The sequence below is a fragment of the Cyprinus carpio genome, chromosome B15, assembly GCF_018340385.1.
Source record: "Cyprinus carpio isolate SPL01 chromosome B15, ASM1834038v1, whole genome shotgun sequence".
NCBI classification, from domain to species: Eukaryota; Metazoa; Chordata; class Actinopteri; order Cypriniformes; family Cyprinidae; genus Cyprinus; species Cyprinus carpio.
In genome coordinates, this window is record NC_056611.1 from 3,252,694 (window position 1) to 3,271,173 (window position 18,480).

Consider the following 18,480-nt stretch of genomic DNA (forward strand, 5'->3'; position numbering starts at 1 on the left):
CTTTCAAATCAAAGCGTAAATACATGAGGAAAAAGTATCCTTGTGAACGGTTTGGAACGACATGTGGGTAAGTGATTAATGACAAAATTTTTACTTTGGGGTGGAGTAACCCTTTAACTTGATCTGAACCTGAAATATTCCTTTAATATCAGGAATAGACATCCATCCAAGTGCATTTGATTTGTTTTTTTCCAATCTTTGATACCTTATCTCCCCGTGACCTGAGAATGAATTCGGAGGAAAGGAGTTGTGTTTTATGCTGATATGGATACATATCTTGACTGTAACACTCATGCATGTCTCACTGCTGTCGTGAGCTGAATCACTGAATTAAAGCTGAACATCTGCACCGTCTCAAGGTCTGCATTGCATTCGATTTCTGATCCAGAACATTCCAGTGAAGCCTGACGTCGTGTGTTGTGATAGCATGAGCTTGGTTTTGAGCAGTAGTACAGGGTGGAGGCTTTATGTCATCTGGACAAGCTCCATTACAATCCTTTTTTCAGTTTTTTTGCACGTACTCTCTCTCTATCCATCCCTATTCTCTCGATTCCCATCTGGGTTCATTTGAAAGGCAAAACAATCTTGCAACAATTTTAAAATCATGCTTCAGGAGCGTCAGTGGCATTCCTCAGATAGAGGCTATTGGGAAAAGTTAGTTCAACTAATCTTGTCAATGAAAATATAAAGAGCTGCTTGTGTCACTATCGTCACAGTTCTTCAGTCATAGTTCAGGAGTCGAGTTTGGAGCTTGAGCCCTCTATTTTGGACTCCAGGCCAAATCAGTTCACTTTCATCACACTTGAGATTACATGAACATTATATTATCAAAACTCATGAACAAATGTACTAATTCTGTATTGTCATGTGTTTCAGAATGAAACAAATCTTGAATTAAGAAAACTCAAGGGCGAGGCTTGATTCTTCTGCTTTTGGCTCATTTTGTTGTTAATGGGTTCATTTTATGCACACGTATATCAAGTTAGGGTTAACACATTTTTAAGAATTCAGACCACCAGAATATCGTCTCATTATTATTTTGTTTGTTATTATTATTAGAATATTATTTATCAAAAGTCTTTATTTCACATGGAAAATCTGTGAGTGAAAGTGCCTCTGATTTTGTCATCTGAATAGAAATAAAACACAATTGTCTCTTCAAAAATGTTTAGATTTCATGTACGTAACATGATAAGCAGGTTCTTGTAAACTCACTTGAAATAAAGCGAGTGTAAACAAAAATCACTGTGTATTCAGCAGATGTCACCTTTAACTCTCCGCTGACTTTGGTTGATTGTGTCACTTGATGATCGTGTTACAGTAGAGAGAGGAAACAGCATCTCTAAAGAATACATTGTTTTTTCACATGTTGTTGAAAACACCCAAAGAGGCTCTGCTATCTGATGCTGATCTCTCGGATGGCTGGTTCTTTTCTCAGTGAACTCTCTGGGGATCAGTGATGAGCTCAAGCAGAAGCTACAGGACGTGATGGTGGACAGACACAAGCTAACGCTGGGAAAAACACTCGGGGAAGGTGAGCACTGCATAACTGCTGCAGGGATCAGTGTGCTGTACTGTCTGGACTGACGATCTGATTGTAATGGGTTGTGTGTGTGTGTGTGTGTGTGCAGGTGAGTTCGGCTCGGTCATGGAGGGTTCGCTCACTCAGGAGGACTCTGTGCTCAAAGTGGCAGTGAAGACCATGAAAAGTGAGTCAAAAGCGACAGCAGCATCTCTGAAAACACCTGTGATCATTTTTCATCAGACTAAGCTCATGCTCTGCTGTGTTTTGCTCAGTCGCTATCTGCACTCGCACTGAAATGGAAGATTTCCTGAGAGAGGCGGCGTGCATGAAGGAGTTCGATCATCAGAACGTCATGCGGCTTCTAGGTAAGTGTGTTCACTCTTTCAGTCTCCCGGCTAAAAAACTATAAGGAAGTTTTACTTTCAGGAACATGGACTTCTCCATCTTGCCAACACATGATCCAATTATCTTCAGTATTTTATAGGTCAGATTACTTTAGCTTAGCTGCTCTGAAAACACATGAAGACAGTATATTAATACTTACACATAGAATTATTAAGCTACTTCGTATTCAGTAGCTGAGACTGTTTTAGTTAAAGAAATAAGGACACGAGAGAAGATGTGGCAGATTTGAATGAGCTCAGAATGAAAACAAACATCAGGATGATTATATTTTCAGAATAAAAGAATATTCAGTAAGAAATATTTACTTAATTGAGCAGTTAGACTTGCGCTACTGACACTGTGTTCAGAAAATATGAAAAAATCTGAATGGTTGATATTTTATTTTTCCCTGCCATTACAGAGGTCTGGAAAGTGATCACTGTACATTTTTATTTTTTATGTTTTTTTAATAATGTACACTAGTGAATCCTGCACAATAAGACCAGAATACCTCTGAATAAACGGTGTCAGTTTGGTTTGGGTGGGTTCAGGCAGGATGAGAGTGATGGATTGTGTGTTGTGTGACAGGTGTGTGTCTGCAGACGGTGGAGAGTGAAGGCTATCCGTCTCCTGTGGTCATCCTTCCCTACATGAAGCACGGCGACCTCCACAGCTACCTGCTGTACTCCAGACTCGGAGACGCGCCCGTGGTGAGTGAAACACTGGGCCTATAACTAAGAGAAAGAGAGATCTGGAGCCGATAGAATGGCACTAAAGGCCTATTCGCACGGGATTAGTATTATCTGGGGACCTTGTGTGTTTTTGAAATTACCCCCCCACATCTGAATTTCGTGTGGTGTATTCGCACGGGATAAGAGAAGACTGATTTATCTCCCGGATACCCGGATGTCAAGGCTTTGAGAGTCCCGTTCGGTCTGGTTAGATGGATTTAAAAAAAAGAAACTAATATAGTGCGCTGTGTCATTTACATTTCAGGCTTAAATAATATCTCACGCTTTATGCTTGATTTATATTTAACACATTAACCTCAAAACCTTTTCAGCTTTCTCTTTCTGCAAATTTTATGGTGTAGTATAGCGATATGACGGCACTCAAAACACTATCAAACACTACAATGCAGCTTTATTCTTCGCGAAAGATTGATAAAAAGGTGCACAGGAAACAAAAACCTCTAAAAAATTATATACGACCTGCCAAATGCTGGCCAAATCACAGAGATGTTGATTCGCACGGGACTGATATCATCACAGGACCTCTGTGTTCGGTGAAATATGGTAGGTCACTTGCGGGGGAGTTTTTACTTTACAAATTACAGACATGGACGATTCGCACGGGATTAAGATCACAGACAACCTCCGCAATTATTACAAATGACTGGAGGTCACCAGGTCATACTAATCCTGTGTGAATAGGGCTTAAGAGCGCAAATAAAAAGGATATATGGCAAACTGCATTAAGACATGATCAGATCAGAAAAGTGTTTCGGCATTGATTAACACTAAAAGTGTGGCAGGTTCCTTTTAAAACAATAGTTCACCCAGAAATGAAAGGTCTGTAATCATTTGCTCATGTCGTTACAAACCCATGTGACTTTCTTTCAGAAAAGACATTCATGGTCATGCTGCTCTTTTTCATAAAATGAAAGCAATTTAAAAATATTCATACTAACCAACTAACTAAATAAATATGTTGGAACCACATGAATGTGAGTACATTTAAAAAATAATACATTTATCTCAAAACAAAACAAAACAATCTAAAAATAAATGGGAAAAAATGTTAAATATTTAGTTTTTTATGCACAAATTTGAAACAATGGCTCATACAGACACAGATTGTTTTATCTGGAACCAGCATTACAAACATTACACCATCCCTGATTAATGTGAACACTTCGAAGGAAAGCAAGGCTGTGATGCAATCACAGTGAATGATTCTGTCAAGATATAATTGATGACTGGTTTGTTTTGTGGTTAGATGCACATCCTCATGGTCAGAGTTGTGAAACTCCTTTGTAATCATAAATGAAGTTCCTCTAAAGCACAGACGTCAGGCACATTCTCAACAAACACAGTGCATTCTCTCAGGAACTTGTTGTACTGCAGAAGTGTTTTTAAAGCCCACTGGTCTATGATTTCTGATATTGTCAGTAGACCTGTGGTCAGAGCAGAATATGGGAAAGTCTCTGGCACCACCTACCTGTCAAAGCAAGAAACATTGATATTTTAAATATCTAGAATCTCTCTGTCTGCTTTGTGTAGTATCTGCCCTCTCAAATGCTGGTGAAGTTCATGACAGATATCGCCAGAGGAATGGAGTACCTGAGCGGAAAAAACTTCATCCACAGAGACCTGGCAGCTCGAAACTGCATGTGAGTGCTGATGGGAAACAAACACTTACTACAGAAATCTACATATACTGATTTAAGTGTTGTATTTGATAACCAGGTTAAATGAGAACATGAATGTGTGCGTGGCGGACTTTGGCTTGTCTAAGAAGATCTATAATGGAGACTACTACAGACAAGGGCGCATCTCTAAGATGCCTGTCAAGTGGATCGCCATCGAGAGTCTGGCGGACAGAGTGTACACCACTAAGAGTGACGTGGTAAGACGTTCTCGATTTGATAAACACAACGAAGACCCGATTCAGAGCATTCCAGAGCTTGAACAAGCCTAACAGCGGATGTGTTTCTGATACTTGTTCACACTAGAGCATTAAAAACAATTTACAGTGGACAGAGAGGCTCATAACTGACATTAATACGTGTGCCTGGTCTTATGGAGAATGATGCATCGGTGCAAATAATTCGAAAGATAACAAAATGTAATAACTTCTTACACGTCTGAAATGATATTGACTGTTGTTTTACATCTACTTCTTTTTCTCACCATTCATACTGTTCATGAAGGTGTATTTGTCTGTCCTGCAGTGGTCATTTGGAGTGACAATGTGGGAGATCGCCACTCGAGGTCAGACACCATACCCTGGAGTGGAAAACAGTGAAATCTATGATTATCTGAGGCAGGGGAACCGTCTGAAACAGCCTCCAGACTGCCTGGACAGTATGTAAGTATGCCTTTTAAAAACCTATTCGGCTTTTCACACTTTGCTTAGACCTGGCTTAACATGTATTTATCCTCTGGTTAACACTACTTTCAACCTCGACATGAGCATTGCTTTAAAGGAAGTAGCACTGCTGGGCTATGAATGCATATAGAAGGAACCAATGCAGTGCTAGAATCAACAAACTTTGCCTGTATGTGATTGATATGTCATCACACAGGTTATTTGTTATTTAACTGATAATGCAGATGTATTTTCTTTGATATATTGATCTCTGTTACAACTGAATCTAGATCTGTCTCTGTTAGAAAGAGATGCATTAACAAAAATACTAGTGTGCTATTTATGAAGGCTATTCTTTAACGCCAAGCATTTCTGCAGACTCTGTTGATCTACTCCTTGATTCCTTTAACTCAAAAGTTAAGAATGTTGTATTGATGAAATTTCTCCTGTGAAAGTCAGTAAGAAGACTGGCAGACAAAATGCACCCTGGAGAAAATCAACAGCAGTACAGAGTATAAAAAGATCATGTAGAAAAGCTGAGCGGATGTGGTGGAAGATGAAACTTAAAATTCACTATAGCATCTATAAAGACAGCCTTCATGCTTTCAATGTGGAACTAGACACAGCCAGACAGACCTTCTTCTTAAACCTTATAAACAGTAACTTAAACAACACTCGCACTGTCTTTGCTGCTGTTGAGAGAATAACAAACCCCCCAAATCAGATTCCCAGTGAAATGCTCTCTGACAGCAAATGCAATGAGTTTGCTTTCTTCTTTTCTGAGAAGCTCAGTAATATCAGGAAGGCGATTAACACATCCTCAAGTTATGCAGAGGTCAGACAGATTGGGCCGCAATTTCAAAAATAAGTTTCTATGTCTGTTTTTGAAGCAATTGATAGCAAAACTTGGTAGGTCATTTGCGGGGGAATTTTCACTTTACAAATTACAGACATGGATGATTCGCCTGGGATTAAGATAGTAGATAGTTGGAATAAATAGTACAGAACCTTAAATTGTCAACCTGGTATCTTGACACACTTCCCACATATTTTTTTCAAAAGTGTGCTTAACTGTTTAGAAGCACACTTCTTTCTGGGACTTTTCCAAACTCCCTGAAAAGTGCAGTTGTTTAGCCCCTCCTGAAAAAGAGCAATTTTGATAACACCATATTGAGCAACTATAGACCAATATCAAATCTGCCTTTAACCCTCTAAGCGCCAAAGTCGCAAAATTGCGACAAGACGTCATACTTAATAAAACAGGCTGTAGATCCTAATATGGTGTAATATCTCATTTGTATTCCCTACCACTAGATGGCAGACATGTAGTACTTTGATTCTAGACCAACATTACGTCATGTTCCTATTCAAAGTGTTCGAGCAAATAGCAGAGCAAGTGAGCTCTCGTGTCATTGACGCGGAAACAGTTCAGTTCAGAGCGTCTGAGTAAATCGTGAGATTTATGAGAGAAAATCGCCAAATGGCCAATAAAAAGTTGTACCGTGAGGATGTGTTGCAAATGTTATTCGCCGATTCAGACTCTGAAGGGGAATATTTTCCTTTTGGAAATGACGATCGGTCGTCTAATGATCGCGCTTCTCCCGGTACATCTTTGCAGCGTAATGGTGCCGCCATGCAAGGCGCGAGTGTTCACTAAGCACAAACAAATGATAATTTCGACCCTTTGCCCAGCGGGGATGGGGGTGGCAGGGGTGAACGTGGTCGTAGTGTACATAGGAGAGCTGTTGCTAGAGGTAGAGGCAGCAGGGGTAGGAGAAATGGGGCTGAAAGTAGCACTAACTCTTCGGATCCAGCTCTCCAAAGAGGTGGGAGTGGCCGCGGTAGACGTGGCCGTGCTGTGCGTGTGAGAGCCGGGAGATGTGGTAGAGGCAGCAGGGGTGATCTGGCTCTAAATAGGGCTGGAAATAGCGATGACAATGGAGGCTGGGTTTTTTTGAGAAATGAAGAAGTGTATCAGGACTGGATCAAACGCTTTGATGAGCCTTTTGGTTATCTAGGAGAGAAAGATTTGACCAGTGCTGCACCCTTAGACTTTCTGTCCCTCTTTCTGACTGATAACTTCTGGAACCTCATTACAAATGAAACCAACAGATATGCTTATCAGTTTCTAAACTCCCAACAGCTGAAACCCAATTCCAGATTTCATAATTGGTATGATGTCTCTGTCTCAGAGATGAAGGCCTTCCTAGCACTGCATTTGTGTATGGGGCTGGTAGAGAAGGCAGAAATTGAGGATTACTGGGCAGAATTTTGGCCAAGTTACACACCTGGGTTTGGCAAAGTAATGTCTAGGAATAGATTTGAGATCATTCTGTCTTTCCTCCATTTCGCAAACAATAGTGATTATGTGGGCAGGGGTCAGCCAGGTCATGACAGGCTGTTCAAGGTGCGTCCAGTAATTGATCTGATAATCCCTCTTTTCTCAGCCATTTATGGTCCACTCAAGGAGCTTTCTCTGGATGAAATGACCATAGCATTCAAGGGAAAGTCCACCTTGAAACAGTACAATCCTAAAAAACCTGACAAATATGGCTACAAAGTGTATGTGTTGAGTGAGGCCAGCTCAGGTTATGTTTTTGCAGTGGTCCATGTACACTGGCCACAATGTTGATGCTGATGCTGATGCTGATTTAGGTGCCACCCATCTAATAGTTCGTCAGCTGATGGCCCAATACACAGGGAAAGGGCATGAGGTGTACATGGATAGTTACTACACATCACCAGCCATAGCAAACGAGCTGGCAAATAATGACACTGGTATGTGTGGGACAGTGAACTGCAAAAGGCGTGGTATGCCTAGGTGCCTGAGACAAACTGAGTTGCCTTTGAGCAAAGGAGATGACCCAGTGTTCATGAGACATGGCAAACTCTTTGTTTGTGCATGGCATGACACAAAGCGTCTCACTATGCTCTCGTCGATTCAAGGAAACTCATGTGTTCAGAAACGTATCAGGTCAAAGCAAAGCGACACTGGTTTTCGTGAGATAAACAGACCTGTGTGCGTTGACAGGTACAACACCTTCATGGGAGGAGTAGACACCGCTGATCAGAGGATGAAAACTTACCTCTTTCCACACCGTTCTAGGAAATGGTACAATCGCATCTTCAATGCGATTCTGAGCATCAGTGTGGTGAACTCCCATATAATCTACTCCAAGTGTGCTCCTGGTCCACCCAAGCAACTGAAGGCCTTCGTCCAGGACATTATTACTGCTTTGCTTGAGGGCTATTCCAAGAGGGAAAGCAAAAAAACAGGAAGGCCTTCAATGGAGTTGGGGGAAATGCCACAGAGGCTCACTGAGCGCCACTGGCTGTGTGTTGCTGATGATCGGCCAGATTGCGTTGTTTGTTCTGATCGTGCACGCTCTAAGGGCCGCCGGCAGACAAAGTACAGGTGCAGTCAGTGTGGGGTAGGTCTGTGCGCTGTGCCTTGCAATGAGAGGTACCATACTCTCAAGAACTATAAACTTTGTCACCTAGATACCTGATTGGGCAGATAGCTGGTCAACTGATCAAAAAAAAAAATGCATTTTACTATGGCACAGTCATATAGTAATAATTTACTATAGCTACTATAGTTCTACTGTTGATTTCCTCTTTTCCTGATCATTTGGAATGAGGATAAAAAGACAAAAAAAAAAAAAAAAAAAACAAAAATAAAAACATGCTAATAAGTTCAAATATCCACTCCATATATATTTTTTTCCTGAATATTACCGATGAACTGATCAAAAAGTAGGCTACTGTTCACATGTGTTTAACTAATAAATATCTCTGTAATATAGTAATAATTTAGTACTTTCTCCTTTTGTTATTGTTGGTTTTTCTCTATTCTGATCATTTGGAATGAGGATAAAAAGACAAAAAAAAAAAAAAAACATGTAAATAAGTTCAAACATCCACTCCATATATATTTTTTCCTGAATATTACTGATGAACTGATCAAAAAGTAGGTTACTGTTCACATGCGTTTTACTACTATTTAGTATAGTAATATAGTAATAATTTAGTACTTTCTCCTGTTTTATTGTTGGTTTCCTCTTTTCTGATCACTTTGAATGAGGATAAAAAAAAAAAAAAAAAAATGCATATAAGTTCAAACATCAATTCAATATCTACTATTACCTGAATATTATGAAATTCAAGATGGTCGCCCTTGATGACGTCATAATATGCAAATTAGATGAGTATATTTACACCCCACATAAACTTTCGGTCATGCCCAACGTTTTTCTAATTTACAGTAAATCTCTATCTTTAAGCCCTTTCAAGCCACAAGCTTTTGAAATCTTGATGTCAAAATCCAGCATTTTTTCAAAAAAACCCTGGCGCCTAAAGGGTTAATATGCAAGATTATTGAAAAGGTATTTTTTAATCAGCTGAACAAATACTTAAACGGATACCTGGACAATTTTCAATCTGGTTCTCGACTGCATCACAGCACAGAGACAGCACTCATTATTTGCTTAAATTCTGATTCTGGCAAAATATCAGTGCTGGTACCACTAGATCTAAGTGCTGTGTTTGACACTGTTGATCATAACACTACTTGAGAGACTGGAAAACTGGGTCAGACTTTTGGGTATGGTTCTCAATTGGTTCAGGTCATGCTTAGAAAGGAGATGTTATTATCTGAGCATAGGAGAGCATAAGTCTAAGTGGACGTCCATGACATGCGGAGTCCCACAAGGCTCAATTCTTGCACCGCTCTTGTTTAGCCTGTATATGCTCCCACTAAGTCAAATAATGAGAAAGAACCAAATTGCTTTTCACAGCTATACTGATGATACCCAGATTTACCTAGCCTTATCGCCAAATGACTTCAGCCCCATTGACTCCCTCTGCCAATGTATTGATGAAATTAACAGTTGGATGTGCCAGAACTTTCTTCAGTTAAACAAGGAGAAAACTGAAGTCATTGCATTTGGAAACAAAGATGAAGTTTTCAAGGTGAATGCATACCTTGAGTCTAGGGGTCAAACAACTAAAAATCAAGTCAAGAATCTTGGTGTGATTCTGGAGTCAGACATTAGTTTCAGTAGTCATGTCAAAGCAGTAACTAAATCAGCATACCATCATCTCAAAAACAATGCAAAAATTAGATGTTTTGTTTTCAGTCAAGACTCTGAGAAACTTGTTCATGCCTTTATCACCTGCAGGGTGGACTATTGTAATGGTCTCCTCACCAGCCTTCCCAAGAAGACCATTAGACAGCTGCAGCTCATCCAGAACACTGCTGCCAGGATTCTGACTAGAACCAGAAAATCTGATCATATCACACCAGTCCTCAGGTCCCTACACTGGCTTCCAGTTACATTTGGGATTGATTTTAAAGTACTTTCCCAGCCAGCTAGTCTAGTTCCTGATCATACAGCGACTCGTGGCCTCCTTCAAGGCTGGTGCCTCTGACCCCCTCCAGAGGTTTCAGAAAATGCTAGGCCTTATGGCTGCAGCGTCTCCAGTGCTACAGTGCTCATACATGCCTGCTATGAATGCACCCCCTCCAGCTCTGGCTGAAACCGCGGGTTCCATCCCACACATGGCATCATGGACACCTGATTATCAGGGTAGATCAGGCCTGTGTAACGGCCATGACCCCCTGGATGAACACTCAATGGATGGAACAGGGAGTTCCCCTGGGAATGGTCTACAGGAGGAAGGTGACTTCAACAGATGCTTCCAACACAGGTTGGGGAGCTCTGTGCGAAGGAAAACCAACATTCGCCCACTTGTCGAAAGTGGAAAGCAGTCTGCACATCAACTGCCTCGAAATTCTGGCGGTATGGCGGGACTATCAAACCTTCCCACCAGACCTCGTGGGACATCATGTCTTGGTCCGTTTAATTTTGTCTTGGAAGACAATTTTCACTGCTCAATCTATTATTCCAATGACAAGGATGTTTTGGGCCATGACTGGACCAACCTCCTTCTCTATGCTTTTCCCCCAGTTGCCCTGATTCCCCTGGAAATCCTGGTGGCCCCACTCTGGAGACACCAGCATTGGTTAGCAGAGCTGTCACAGCTGCTAATAGCAGCCCCATGGCCTATTCCCCTGAGGCGAGATCTCCTCTCCCAGGCGAACAGGACTATATGGCACCCCAGGGATACCTGAACTGTTGGCCTTGCACCTGTGGCCACTCGACGGGAGCCTCTTAGTCTCCCAGAGTGTGTATTGAACACCATTTCTCAGGCTAGAGCTCCAGCTACAAGACACCTCTATGCCTTTAAATGGTCAGTTTTCTCTGCCTGGTGCTCAAACCGCAGTGAGTACCTGCTCACTTGTGACTTATTGGTGATACTGTCCTTCCTGCAGGAGCTGTTGGATAAGGGATGCTCCCCATCCACGCTCAAGGTCTATGTGGCAACTATAGTGGCTTCTCATGCCCCTGTAGCGGGCCAATCGGTGGGCAGGAACAACCTTGTTCTTCATTTTCTGTGGGAAGCCATGAAGCGAAATCGAACCTGATCTCTCACTGTCCCTACATAGGACCTGCCCACTGTTCTGAGGGCCCTGAAGCAGGGCTCTAGACTAACTTTTTGCACTGGTTGCACTGGTGCGCCTAACTTTTTTTCTTAGGTGCACCAGCACAAAAGTTAGGTGTACCCAAACTTTCGACCGCATCGCATTTAACACCGCAGTTTTACAAGTTCACTTTTTTTAAATCGCTGTTCATATAGGCAATATTGACTTGTAAATGATTAACTAACAATCTGGTCAACATAAAGTTCTTTACTTAAAGCACAATTCTACAAGAAAGGTATCTTGCTGAAACTGTGTTGGTGCTTAAAGTGCTTCACTGAGCTGAAATTTAAACTTAAAACATCTCAAGATAAATGAAATAAAAAGAAAATCTAAATTAAGTGTTTTAAGGGCTTCAAACTGAACATCTCATGGCTCAATGTCTTATGGACTATCCTCCATTGCAGTCATATGTCCCTCGGATGGCCCACTCCTGTAGTTTGGCCTTCTTGATCTTTGGCCTTGGCTAAACCAGCTGGCCACACTCTCTCTAGCATCAAAATCTTCCAGACTTGGCCCCTCTACACTGATTCTGATCAGATCTTCCACTGTGTCTGAATGAAGGGATGCTCTAGTGTCTGATTTGAACAGCTGAACACTCCCTAAACAGCTTATATTATTGTCTCAGCTATTAAAATAGTTCAGTTTTGTATGTAATAGCAAATAAAGTAAATAAAGTGATTATATTTTGTTTTGCTGAATAGTGGTTTAAGTAACACCATCTGTATTTTAGTATGCTGTTCAGTCCAGTATTTAATTTACAATTTTTTCAGCTGCTTACATTTTCAAAACTTTGACTCTTTTTTTTTCTTTACACACAAATCCAAGAATTGCACACACAAAATGCAAAATGCCTCACTGCAAAATGTAGCACTGCATTCAAAATATCACAAACACATCTCAAGAGCAAAGATTTGAAAACACCTTTCTCATAATATTACAGTTTTTTTTTTAATTGCTTAGACACTAAAAGTGATACTTGAGGCCAACTTAGTTAACCATTCACTCATTTACATCATCTTTAGACCAAGTCTGTAAAACTATAAGTATATTACATGATTTAAACTGATATTGTTAAACAAACTTTTTGCAAAATTCTAAACACGGTTCTCTGCATTACACACATCATTCGAAACTAACAGCTGTTTTGTGTAATTTGGGAAACACTGCCACTAAATATCCACACACATATACATATAACCAACAAACAATCAACCTATGAAAACATCTATCTATCTATCTATCTATCTATCTATCTATCTATCTATCTATCTATCTATCTATCTATCTATCTATACTGAACGTACATACAACCCAGACAGCAAGCAGTTTCGCCCATATCCGGCCCACATCTGATCATGTGGGCCAGATCTGGGCCAACGCTATGTTGCCGTCTGGGAAGCCAAGTCAGAAAGTCAACTTTATTTCTAAAGTGCTTTATACGATATAGTTTGTTTCACAGCAGCTTCACAATAGTATCAAATTGACATTCTTCTGTAAAGCAGCTCTAACAAGTCAATAGTGTCATTCTACAGCACAAATCAATTCAGTATTGATTCAGTTCAATTGCATACCGCCGGTTTAAAATTCATCAGTCATACATACTGTATATACAGAGTTTAAGGTGCATATGTACAGTATGTGCGAGTGCTGTGACAAACTCCTGTTCTTAACTGCACTCTGAACAATCAAAAGACACACAAGAGCAGTGTTTTACATTTTTCACATCTGTGTGTAGTTTGGTGTGTATTTGGCTAATTATTTTATGCTTGTGTGTAGAGTTACTATGCAAAAATTACATTTTTAGTAGAGTTAAAACAGTCTTCAAAGAATCGTTTGCTTTTGCAAGATGTGTGTGACGTTTTGTATGTTGTTTTGTGGTTTTGTATGTAGAGTTTTGAGAAATGGAGATATAGTTTCAAAAACTGTAATTCATGTTAGGTTTTTGTGTTACATAGAGAATTGTGTGTTGTGTTTTGCAAAAAGTGTTTTATGAAATTGAAAACTGAGTCAAAGGCCAGGAATTAATGTATGGTTTTGCAGATTTGGCATGTGCTTCTGGGGCCTCATTTATAAAGTGTGCGTAGGCATAGATTTGCTCTTAAAGTGTGCGTACACTTAAATCCACGCCAGTGCTCATATTAGTAAAAACTGTCACGTCAGGGTCTGAGCAGACGTATGCCCTTTTTCTTGTTGGAGTGCTGCAGGTTTTTGGAAATGTTAGCTGTTCTTGCAGCTCGCTGTTCTGAATGAAAGGATTTAGATGATGACTGGTGTTCTTTTATATGTTAATGATATTATTGTCTCAGCTATTAAAATAGTTCAGTTTTGTTTGTAATAGCAAAGTGATTATATTTTGTTTTTTTATTAAGTTAATTTAGAGAAAAAGGTTTGGAGCATTTTTTGTTTGTTAAATATATGTTTTAGTTTTTTTTTTTTTTTTAAAGTAACGACCAAGCGGCCAGCGTTAGACAGTGAGCCTTGTTAGATCACTTTAGCCTTGTCAAATCATCACAACTCACCTAAAATAACATCTACAGATATAAAACAGTTCAAGCATATAACAATGTTTAAACATTAGACCCAGATAAATGTGCGCTATATCCAATAGTTTGTGCGGAGACGCTTCAGGACATGAAGATGCCAGCGTGATCACTTGCATTTTTTTCAGTAGATACGCTGTCATTTTTGCACATAAAGGTAAGAGTAATACATCATTCGTAACTGCAAAGGCTCTTTTATTTGTGTTCACTCACAATATCAACAAAACGTTGTGCTTTTATAAAATAAAGAAAACAAACACGTCTTTAACAGAAGTACAAAAATAAATCGAAACTCAGTGTAAACATGCCTCACAGTCATGATAAATATATCTATAGAAAGCTTTAAATGATTACTTAACGAAATAAAACAAATCGAAAACAAAAACTCTTTCATTATAATCATAATCCATAAAGATGCACTTCTCTCTAAAGGCGTGTCTTATGAGATTGCGAGTCAGGATCAGCAACTTCATCCTTGCGACACAGACTCAGAAAACACTAGTTTATTAGTAAATAATTCAAATATCTCCTTACTATTTCCCCGTCACATTTATGGTAATTACTTTTGCTGGTGCTTTGCGGCAAGCTTGAGTCTATTGCGTGTATTTGAAAGGAGAACTGTTCAGCTGCTGCTGCGGGACAATAAACACCGTCCAGCCGCTCTTGACAGTCGCAGTAGCACGGTCTCGTGTTTTTTCCACCAGCGCCACAATTTTTTTTTTTATCACTGATTGATGGATGTCTAAAATACAAAAGTAAGGAGAATTCTAAAACAGGTGGGAGGCCCGGCCCGCGTCTGAACTATGACATGGAAATTATCCCAAAGCCTGGCTCAAGGGGCGTAAAAAAGGGCTCGGGCTGAAATGCAGGGCTCTAGTGTCTCTTGTTGAACCACAGGGAGACTTTTAGAGTCGCGGAGACTTTTTTCCTCTAACGGCTGGTCGCACCGGTGCGACCTCTGATTTTTTTTAGTTGCACCATTGAGAAATTAGGTTGAATTGGTCACACTCTAGAGCCCTGCCCTGAAGGGTTCTCCTTCGAGCCGCTGCAGTCCGTCGACCTTTGGTCCCTGTCATTTAAAACCACTCTGCTACTAGAGTTAGCATTGGTCAAGTGAGTAGGGGACTTGCAGGCACTCTTTGTAAGCCCTAATTGCCTGGAGTTCGGGATTGGTGACTCCAAGGTTGTCCTGAAACAGGCATGGCTATATACTTAAGCAGCTCTCAACTCCATTTAGAGCACAGGTTATCAACCTCTCTGTGCTTCCTCCCTCAGAAGAGGACCAGGAGTTGAATTTACTCTGCCCCGTTAGGGCTCTGAAAGTTTACATCAAGAGTTCTGCCCAGTTTAGGGAGTAGGAACAACTCTTTGTTTGCTTTGGTGGCCGCGCTTCAGGACCCCCTGTCAAGAAGTAGAGACTTTCTAAGTGGATAATTGGTGCTGTTCTGCTAGCCTATTCTTCCTTGGGCCTAAAGTGCCCCATTGGAGTACGAGCCCACTCAACTAGAGGCATCGCCTTTTCGTGAGTGTGGTCTGGCGGCGTGGCCATTGCAGAAATTTGTGCTGTTGCCGGCTGGGCCTCGCCGTCCACTTTTCTTAGGTTTTATAACCTGGATGTTCTTTCTGCTTAACTGGTGCACAGTTCACTCGGAGTGCAGTTTGGATGTATTATGCCCAGACCTATCAGAGAGCTTACTTGTGCGCTCTCGGCCGCCACAGGTACTGAGGCTGTGCAAGTCTTCTGGAACGATCACTGGACCGGATGAGGCCTTCGTGAGGCTTAGCCCGTTAGCCTGGAGGGCCCTAAGGTGCCTAGGACAAGGATTACCATTGTTGTTCCTCCATTGCCATGGCACAGCGTGATTGTACTGTTCCCATAGCGTCTAGCAAGATGCAGTATGAGTGAAGTATCGATAGGGAACAATATCGGTTACAAACGTAACCTCGGTTCCCTGAGATACGGGAATGAGTACTTTGTTGCTAGCCCTGCCATGCAGCTGCACGACTCAGTCGTTGCTTCAGTCATAGTAACCTGAATCCTATGGTGAAGCGGGTGCTTATATAGCCAGATGGCTCCGCCCATTCTGGTGGGCTTTGGCGGGCATCGTGGCCATAGGTTTGTGCAGCACTGCTGCAGCACTAACTTGGTTAGTTTTTAAAACATACTGCATGAACCAATGGCCGTGCAGTTTCACTGTGTGATTGAAAAAGTCTTCAGCTCAGGAGAAAAAAGGACTTTTTCCCATAGCATCTAGTAAGACGCAGTACTCGTTCCCGTATCTCAGGGAACCGAGGTTACGTTTGTCTTTTAGCTTGTTTACTGTACACCTTGTCACACAGAAGCTTTTAGGCATTGTTCTGTTTTTTGTTATGTCAAAAATGACATAAAATGCCCCATTTCCTTGTAAACGCCTCTCTGTAAACCAGATTTTTCATAATCAAAAAAATAAAACAAAAACAAATGGTGACAAACAACATTTTCACAAATGCTGTAGACTGAACTTGACTTCAAAACTGGTTTTACAGACACTTTTACCAGTGGTCAGTGATTCAGACTGCAAACTCAGCTACTCATATAATCATTTTTTTCTTTCGTGGCACTGCTGAATAGTAGTTCAAGTAACACCATCTGTATTTTAGTATGCTGTTCAGTCCAGTATTTAATTTACAATTTTTTCAGCTGCTTCTTTTTTTTTTTTACACACTTTACACACAAATCCAAGAATTGCACACACAAAATGCAAAATGCCTCACTGCAAAATGTAGCACTGCATTCAAAATATCACAAACACATCTCAAGAGTAAAGATTTGGAAACACCTTTCTCATAATATTACAGTTTTTTTTTTAATTGTTTAGACACTAAAAGTGATACTTGAGGCCAACTTAGTTGAACCATTCACTCATTTACCTCATCTTTAGACCAAGTCTGTAAAACTATAAGTATATTACATGATTTAAACTGATATTGTAAAACAAACTTTTTGCAAAATTCTAAACACAGTTCTCTGCATTACACACATCATTCGAAACTAACAGCTGTTTTGTGTAATTTGGGAAACACTGCCATTTAATGCCACACTCATTTACTGATGACCTACACAGAGTGATCGTGTGAAAACATCTATCTATCTATCTATCTATCTATCTATCTATCTATCTATCTATCTATCTATCTATACTGAACGTACATACAACCCAGACAGCAAGCAGTTTCGCCCATATCCGGCCCACATCTGATCATGTGGGCCAGATCTGGGCCAACGCTATGTTGCCGTCTGGGAAGCCAAGTCAGAAAGTCAACTTTATTTCTAAAGTGCTTTATACGATATAGTTTGTTTCACAGCAGCTTCTCAATAGTATCAAATTGACATTCTTCTGTAAAGCAGCTCTAACAAGTCAATAGTGTCATTCTACAGCACAAATCAATTCAGTATTGATTCAGTTCAATTGCATACCGCCGGTGTAAAATTCATCAGTCATACATACTGTATATACAGAGTTTAAGGTGCATATGTACAGTATGTGCGAGTGCTGTGACAAACTCCTGTTCTTAACTGCACTCTGAACAATCAAAAGACACACAATATCATATTTTTACAATAATCACAACCTTCTTAAATTTGGTGTGTATTTGGCTAATTATTTTATGCTTGTGTGTAGAGTTACTATGCAAAAATTACATTTTTAGTAGAGTTAAAACAGTCTTCAAAGAATTGTTTGCTTTTGCAAGATGTGTGTGACGTTTTGTATGTTGTTTTGTGGTTTTGTATGTAGAGTTTTGAGAAATGGAGATATAGTTTCAAAAACTGTAATTCATGTTAGGTTTTTGTGTTTACATAGAGAATTGCGTGTTGTGTTTTGCAAAAAGTGATTTATGAAATTGAAAACTGAGTCAAAGGCCAGGAATTAATGTATGGTTTTGCAGATTTGGCATGTGCTTCTGGGGCCTCATTTATAAAGTGTGCGTAGGCATAGATTTGCTCTTAAAGTGTGCGTACACTTAAATCCACGGCCAGTGCTCATATTAGTAAAAACTGTCACGTCAGGGTCTGAGCAGACGTATGCCCTTTTTCTTGTTGGAGTGCTGCAGGTTTTTGGAAATGTTAGCTGTTCTTGCAGCTCGCTGTTCTGAATGAAAGGATTTAGATGATGACTGGTTAATGATATTAATTGGGAGTCATTTACAAGGCAGAAAGCTGAAACCATTAATTTGTGCTGGATTTCAAGATCATTTGCGATTCTTAGATTTCACATTTGAAAAAGAGGCGTATGTGTGTTTTCTGAGCATAAGTTAATTTTATGTATCACACATAAGCATATTTGAGAGATGGTCGTAAGATCAATTTTAGGATGGTTTCTGTGCAACATTTTATAAATGAGGCCCCTGGTGTTTGA

General features: G+C 40.3%; 1 protein-coding gene across 1 annotated transcript in view; it reads left to right on the forward strand.

The window, feature by feature from the left end:
• LOC109093148 (tyrosine-protein kinase receptor UFO-like) overlaps positions 1-18,480 on the forward strand; it is a 54,268-nt gene that overhangs the window by 33,735 nt on the left and 2,053 nt on the right. The window contains exons 13-19 of the mRNA XM_042738927.1: positions 1,439-1,534; positions 1,632-1,709; positions 1,798-1,890; positions 2,498-2,619; positions 4,192-4,301; positions 4,378-4,537; positions 4,863-4,999. Coding sequence (XP_042594861.1) covers positions 1,439-1,534; positions 1,632-1,709; positions 1,798-1,890; positions 2,498-2,619; positions 4,192-4,301; positions 4,378-4,537; positions 4,863-4,999 — 796 coding nt within the window. The remainder of the gene's footprint in view (positions 1-1,438; positions 1,535-1,631; positions 1,710-1,797; positions 1,891-2,497; positions 2,620-4,191; positions 4,302-4,377; positions 4,538-4,862; positions 5,000-18,480) is intronic.